Source organism: Elephas maximus, chromosome 12 (assembly GCF_024166365.1).
Source record: "Elephas maximus indicus isolate mEleMax1 chromosome 12, mEleMax1 primary haplotype, whole genome shotgun sequence".
Classification (NCBI taxonomy): Eukaryota; Metazoa; Chordata; class Mammalia; order Proboscidea; family Elephantidae; genus Elephas; species Elephas maximus.
In genome coordinates, this window is record NC_064830.1 from 89,692,453 (window position 1) to 89,700,453 (window position 8,001).

At 47.8% G+C, this 8,001-nt stretch overlaps 1 protein-coding gene across 1 annotated transcript; it reads right to left on the bottom strand.

The window, feature by feature from the left end:
• Positions 1-1,554: 1,554 nt before the first annotated feature.
• DCTPP1 (dCTP pyrophosphatase 1) lies at positions 1,555-4,616 on the bottom strand. Its single transcript, XM_049903297.1, has 3 exons — positions 4,511-4,616; positions 3,733-3,843; positions 1,555-2,037 (listed from the first exon to the last, which is right to left on the bottom strand). Exons 1-3 carry the CDS (start codon positions 4,609-4,611, stop codon positions 1,737-1,739), a joined length of 513 nt encoding a protein of 170 aa, XP_049759254.1. The 5' UTR covers positions 4,612-4,616; the 3' UTR covers positions 1,555-1,736.
• Between the last annotated feature and the right edge of the window lie 3,385 nt (positions 4,617-8,001).

Below are 8,001 nucleotides of genomic sequence, written 5' to 3' on the forward strand. Positions count from 1 at the left end.
AGAGCACCCAAAAAGAGTCTGTAAAGAACAGCCAGAGGTAGGAAATGTGGAGTGGAAAGTGTCTAATGAGTGGTCAGCTCAGTCCAATGCTGCTCTGGTGTCACTGCGTTTGTCATGTGTACAGGAAAGCAATGGCAGTAGTTTCAATAGAGGAGTGGGGGTGAAAGCCAGCCAGGAGTAGGTTAGGGCATAAATGGATATGAGCAAGCAGTTAGGAGCGTAGACAAGCCTTTCGTGAGGTAGGGCTGGGAAAAGTATGGAGAGAATTTGTTGGGTTTGTTTTGCCAGTAGGGAACAGACTTGAACGTGCTGGTAGGAAGGGCTAGTGAAAAGGGAGAGAAGCTGATTAAGGGAGAGGGGATGAAATCAGAGATCAGCAAGAACAGGATTCTGTTATCACAAGAGGAAGAAAAAAGGTAGGTTTGGGGCCCAAAGCTGAAACAGTTCCCATCTGATGGATTCTTCTGTACCTGGGAAGTACAAATAGAGATCATTGGTTAAGAGAGGTAAGAGGAGTGAGGCCAGTAAAGGGGAACGTCTCATTTTACTAATGGGGAAACAGACGGGCAGCAAGTCAGTGACCGTGAGTCCTGTAAGTGTTTCAGAGGTCTTTCCCCCTGTATCACCCCACCCTGTGGAGGCAGGCTACAGAAGTCTCAGAAAAGGATGTGCCTAAGGTCACACTAGGTAAACTACGCACACCCAATGCTATCTTTAGGCCAAGAAGGGGAACAAGAAATTGGCTTTGGCAGGGGTCTCTGCTTTTTCAAATGGGCCCAAGCCCAAGGGAAGAGATCTGGCCCCAGTTGGTGCTGGGAATCAAGGGAGAAGGGTAGAGGGATCATACAGGACTGGGATCCCAATGGACAAGGCTGCGGTCTGGGGGGCAAGGCCTGCCTTAACCCACCTGCCTTAGCTGTGGGCATTTTCTGCTCTGGGCCCCTGAAAGTTGAGTTGAAAAGGCAAACAGATGATAACAATAACAGCAAACTCACAAAGTACTTACTATATGCCAAGTGTGTCCTGTACACTCTGCGTGTAGTAACACAGCTATCAGGTAGGTACTGTTACTTTCATTTTACAGATGAGAAAACCAAGGCACAGAAAGATGAGTGTCAAAGATGGCATTTGAACCCAAACTGCCTGGCTCCAGAATCTGGGCTCTTAACCAATACTATATAGCCAAAAAGAAGAACCAAACCCATTGCTACTGAGTTGATTCCAACTCAATGACCCTAGAAGACAGAGTAGAACTGCTCCAAAGGATCTCCAAGGAGCACCTGGTGGATTCGAACTGCTGACCTTTTGGTTAGCAGCCAAACTCTTAACCACTATGCTACCAGGGTTTCCAGTACTACCTACAGCCTCCTTTATAAGCCCATAACTGAGAAGGCACTAGAATTTGCTAGAAATTAGGTTTTTCTGCCCTGCAGGTAGGAGGGACAATGGAGAAACATGGGGATTAAGGGGCTGACACATCCCTGGTGCCCCTCTCCAGCACCTGCTGAAAATAGAGCCTCCCCAGTGACCCCAGGAAGAAACCAGAGGTTGCTGCTGAAAACTTTTATTGGGAGAGAAGACAGGAGGCTGTTTTCCAGAGGTCCCTGGGCCTCAGACCTCAGGAAGTGGGGCCTCCAGGCGCATGATCTGTTAAGAAAGGACCAGAAAGTTCTGTAACCAGGCTACCTTCTGCTTCTCAGATTCTGTGCTGAGTTGCACGTCCTGTGCCCACGTGTCTAGGTGGAGGCCTGGCCCGTGGACTCACAGGTGAGGTCTGTAGGCCCTACCACCTGGTCTTCGGAGACAGACCCATGGGGCAAGTCCGTATATTTGCAGGCAGAGCCACGGGACAGATGGACTGGGTAACGTCGCCGGTTTGTGTCCATCTTGGAGAGCACTGCTTGGGGCAGATCCACTCGACAGCGGGCTGCCAATGCCACCAGATAGATGAGGACATCGCTAAGCTCCTCCTGAAGGGCTGCCCGCTCCCTGGTAGGCCAGGTTTGGGGTCCAAGCTCCTCATCCGGCTTCCACTGACTGGGGAGAAGAACACACAGACAGACATACAAAGATGCTAGCTAAGACAATGGGCTCCTTGTCTCTCAGAAGTACCTCAGTCCTTGCAGGGATAAACACAGTCACAGTCACACAGACACACACACACACACACACCACCCGCCCCCCCCCCCCCCAAGAAGTTCCTCCAAGGCAATCCAACACATCTGGGCCAAGTGAGGGTGAGGAAGAGACCTCAACAGATGATCCACCCAGACCTCTGTGTCCCCTACCTGAGCCAAGAAGCAGAAAGGAGAACATTTCACTTGTTCAGACACAGCTTTGAGACCCAATTCCACTTCTTTCCAGCCCTACCACTGTTAGAGTGACCAAACCTCAGGTCTGGACTACCGCAGAACTCATCTCCCTACTTCTACTCTTGCACTGTGCCATCTTTTAAAAGCACAAATTACATTTTATCCCTCTCCTGCTAAACCTCTACAGTGCTTAGAGTAAAATCCACCCCTAACCATGTCCCCTAGGCCCTGCCTGCCTGACTCCCTGACTCTTCAAATGTCATTGACCCCCACCCCCCGCTCTCCCTCCTCACCTAAAGCCACTCTTTTCTGTCTCACAAACATGCCATGCTGTCACAGGGCCTTTGCACTTACTGCTCCTTCTACTTTGAATGCCCCACCCCCCATCCTTTTCCATGGCGGACTCTTTCCTGTTGTTCAGATCTCACCTCAGATGTCACCTCCTCAGAAAAGCCTTCTTCCTCCCAGTTACCTTCTCTCATTGCCTTTTATGTTCCTCACAGCATTTGTTACAATTCCAGATCTTTTTAAATTAGTTGAATTATTGTCAGTCTCCTCCCATGAAAACGTCAGTTGCGTGAAGGTAGGAACTGTGCCTGTCTTATTCGAGACCCCCTTGAGGCTAGATGACCTAGCGCACAGGTGATGCTCATACATCTGTAATGAATGAATGGCTTGCCCTCTGTTTCCACACACTTATACCTGTGCCCTCATTTTTCCAGCCCCAGTAACTGCCCTGGTCCAGGCCTCACCATTTCTTGCTTGGTCTATACCATCCTCCTTACTGGTCTCCCAGACCCCCTTCTCTTTGTGATCCAGTCTGCACTGCAGCACAGTGGTCTTTCTACAACCCACATTAGGTCAGGTCCCCTGCCCAACCTCTATCACTTACCAGTCCAATCCTATCTTTCCGGGTTCCTCTCCCACCCCTCTTCTCCACAGCTCTATCACTCACTCGATAGATAACTGAGTGCTTTAATTGTATGCCAGACACTTGAGACACACCACAGAACAAAACATACAAACCTCTGCTCTTCTTTACACTAAAGTTGTATCAGATTCTCCCTTTCCAGCCTCATTAACTGTGCAAAAGTACTTCTCCCTCTCTAGAATGCCACAGGCAGGTCTTCTAGAGGATACCACCTTCCTTTCTTCCTTCCCAGAGGCAAGAAGTAAAGTTGTTGCCACCCCCTCTTCTCAAACCTGGATCAGCCTTGCTGTTTTCATACTTTTCTGTCCCAGGAGACTGGACGCCCCTAGAGGGCAGGGACTGAATGAGTCATCTCTGTATCCCTAGTACCACGCACACAGCCTGAGATTGTGGAGGAGAAACTGAACCCATGACTGTTTGATAATCAAATAAATGCTCCCCCCCCCCCCCCCCGCATAACCTCTTCCGGGAAGCGTTCCATTTACTTACAAGAGCTCTGCCAGCTCCCCTACTTCCCCCACCAAGGCCAGGAGGAGGTTCCGAGGCTGGTGGAACTGGTCCCAGTCTCGTTCAGCAGCGAACTCAGCATGGAGGCGGCGGCTGGAATAGGACAAAGGGGTGGAAGCCCAGGGTCCCAGGGAGGAGAAACAGAGCCAAGGCAGTAATGGGGACGTGGGCATCAGCGAATTCTGCAACTAATTCCCTGGATGGACTTGGGCAAGTGATTTCTTCTCTGTGAGACTTGGTTTCTTCATCTATAAAATGGTGCGTCCCTAAACTCTAGCCAAACTTCACCCTCTTCCCCAATATTCCACCTCCTGCTGCAGCTTCTGTAATCTTCTCCACCTGGAACGTGGTTCTAAATTCTACTTATCTTGCAGAGCGCAGCACCAGGGCCGCTTCCCCTAAGAAGCCTTTTCTTGATTTTCTCCAGCAAGAAAGAGTATCTCCTACTTCTCAGCATTTCATTTGCCCCTGTCCTACCCCCTACTCTCGGTGGGCACAGGCAGTGTCCGACTCCGGTATCTCCCCAGGGCTGGGCATAAGGATGATCCTAGTATTACTCACGGAGCGTCACCCAATTTCCCCTGCCTCAGGTGTGCACTGCTGCGCCCATTTTGCAAATGAGGTCAGAAGGCTCGCCCGAGGTCAACCAGCAGCCGCTAGCGCCGCTGCTGGCCTTCTTTCCGACCACGTGGAGGGACCCTCCCCCATTAGGAGGGAGAAAGCTGCTCTCCCTAGCCTGGGATGGGCAACAACTGCTTACATGTCCTCGAGCGTGGGTTCCGAACTGAAGCTGAACGGGCCGGCACAGACACCACCCTCCCCTCCCTTTCCCCCATGCGTGTCCCCACCGACACCAGACATGCCGCCCACCCCGCCGCAGCTCCTAAAAGTACCGTAGAACCATGCACCAAGGGCCCAGCCCAAAGAGCCCCTGACCAATCACGGGCGTTCCCGATTGCTTCATGGGGCGGAGCCCGAGGAAAGACCAATGACTTATGTAGCTTTTGCTACAGCCCGCCCCCTTACCCGGGCTGGACCAATCTGAGGGAGTTTCTAGAGATGGCTTGTCAGCACCGCGCTCGAATCCTTCCCTGTTGGCCGGGCATCTTAAAGATACAGGTACAACGGGACGAGACAAAAGAGGAAAAAAAAAGGGGGAAGTGGGAGCGTAGGCGCATTACTACCCCTGTGAGCGCCAGATGGCGCCAAAGCAAAATAGGAGGGGGCATGTGTGGGGAACTCCAGAAAAGTAGGACTCAGAAATGAAGGGCTCCGTGGAGAATCCCAGAGATGGAGAGCTGCTAACCAAAGGTCAGCAGTTCGGATCCACAAGCCGCCGCTTAGAAACCCTTTGGGACAGTTCCACTCTGTCCTGTAGGGTCGCTATGAGTTGGAATCGACTTGACAGCAACCAGTTTTTTGGTTTCAGATCTCTCAGGGTTTACGGACACGGAGTACCCGCTCAAGACCTCCACCACACTATTTGGAAGAGATTGAGAGGAAAGAGCGGCTCAAGGTCAGACAGGACTAGGACCCAGGCCTTTAGTCCCACTTCGGTTCCCTACCCCAGCTGTTTCCTGTGTTTGGAAGGACTTAGCTCAGGTTACTGGCCTTAAGGGAAGAAATCAATCGGCCCTCCTCCCTGCCCTCAGTGTAGATGACAGGGCCCTGGAACACATGGCCTGCTGTGGTCCACCTATCCAGCCTCTTGAGTCACTGTTTGACCGCCCCCCACATATTACACACAGCAAGCAAAGCCTTCTTCTGGTTCTCTGAAGACCCCAAGCTCATTTACATTAGAGGATTTATGAGCTGACAAACTGTGGAATTGTTATTTCAAATCTAAGAACCGCTGAGTTATTGTTAATGGAAAGAGCAGAGATAAAACCCAAGAACAGGTTTAGTGGTGTAAATCATTACTTGTCTACTAAGGGCCACTATCTTGGCTCTCCAGGAGTTTAAAGAGGCCTGGAGTTTGGTGGAAGTGAAAGAATAAGAAAGTGAAGGAAATGGTGGAGAGTCCGATTTTAGAAATTAAGATCCCCAAGGTGTGGCAGTTCCACTTCTAGGTATATACCCGAGGGAAAATAACCCACTGCTGTTGAGTCAATTCCTATAGGACAGAGTAGAACTGCCCCATAGTATCCAAGCAGTGCCTGGTGAATTCAAACTGCCAACCTTTTGGTTAGCAGCCATAGCACTTAACCACTACACTACCAGGGTTTCCCCGAGGGAAAATAGTGCATATATATATATACAAGTATATGCATACAAGAAGTTTATTGCAGTCTCGTTTGTAATGGTGAAAAATTGAAATAAGCCAAATGGCCATCAACAGAACAATGAGTACATTGAGATAAATTCATACAGTTCCATTACATTGAATGCAAGCAACAGAAACAAGTTTGAACTGGTTTGAACAAGAAAGGGGAATTTATCATAAGGAACAAGAATGTCCTTTGGGATATAGTTCGGCCTCAGGAATAAACTGGAACTGGAGTAGCTGTTTTAAGCATTTTGCATATATTCTTATACAGTCCTCACAGAAACTGTGAGTTAGGTAATATTATCATTCCCATTTTATAGATAAGGAAGAGAGAAGTAAAGTAACTTATTCAAGATCAATATCTAGATCCTAAACTACTCCATGAAGCCATTCTTAAAGTAAACAACAGTTTAGCCCAATTAATACTTGCCTCAAGCATACCCCTTGCTGTCTGGATGATTCTGGCTCATAGTAACCCTAAAGGATAGAGTAGAATTGCTCCATAGGGTTTCCAAGGAGTGGCTGCGGGATTCGAACTGCTGAACTTTTTGTTCACCGGGGCTCCCAGTGGCACAGTGGTTAAGACCTCAGCTGCCAACCAAAAGGTTGGCAGTTCAAATCCACCAGCCGCTCCTGGAAGACCCTATGGGACAATTCTACTCTGTCATATCAGGTCACTATGAGTGGAATTGACTCAACGGCAATGGGTTTTGCCTCAAGCATGGCGCTCTTATAAAGAATATATGAGTGTAAACTGATAACAGTTAATCTAAAGCACAGATGAGAACTTCAAGGGGCAGAGAGCCTAAATTAATGGTGATGAAACAATCTGGATAGAGATGGAATGACGATACAATGTGAAGTACGTAACCAATGTTGTTGAACTGTTCACGTGGAAATTGTGAGTGGGTGTATGTTTGGTTGTGTATATTGCCACCAAAAATAAATAAGATATTAAACAAACAAAAATATCAATATCTAATAAGGTGGTAGAGCCAGGTTTCAAATCTAGGCAGTTTGACTTCAGAGTTTGTGTTATTAAGCATGCTTCAGTATATTGCCTCAGATAATGGTAAGTCGGAAACCCTGGTGGCGTAGTGGTTAAGTGCTACGACTGCTAACCAAAGGGTCGGCAGTTTGAATCTGCCAGGTGCTCCTTGAAAACTCTATGGGACAGTTCTACTCTGTCCTTTAGGGTCGCTGTGACTCGATGGCACTGGATTTGGTTTTGGTTTTTGGAATGATAAGTATATGAAGAAAATTTTAAATGTTATGGTATTTTAAACACTATGAAAAATGATTGGGGGCAACTTTAGATTTTTTTTTTTTTCTTTTTTAGATTACATGGTCCAGGGAAGATGTGATAGATACTGTTGGTTACCTACTTAACTGTCTTTCCCCCTTCTGCATTTTTACAGAACCATGATTTTGTTTTGGGGTCCACTCCTCCCCAATTCGTTCTACAAATCATTGTGGTCTCATTGCCTTGGCCATTGGTTTATGAGTGAGCATTGACCTAGTTCTTGACAATGACAAGTAAGAAGAAGTCTGTGGGGATTTCTGGTAAAGGTTCTTAATTCTTTAAAAAAAAAAAAAAAAAAGACACAGGATGTTTCTAACTTTAGATGTTGGTATGTGAGGATAGGAATGTGAGGAGAGCTAGCCATAGGCTGAGACTGGCAGATCAGCAAGGACCTGGATCCTTGATAACATTGCCAAGCCACTTCCTTTACAACTCCAGAAATGCCTGAACTAGGGGTTCTGGTTATTTAAGATAATGAATCTCTTAATAGGTGAAATCTACTTTTAGTTGGGTTTTCTGATACTTGCCTTTGAGAAAGTGACATTTAAGCTGAGCAAAAATCATGATGAATCAAGTTCTAGGTAGAGAAAGCAACCAATGGAAAGTCTTGGCATGTTCTAAAGTCAAAAAGAATTCCAGCGTGGGACGGGGAATAATGGTTGCATATGGCATTGGAGAAGTA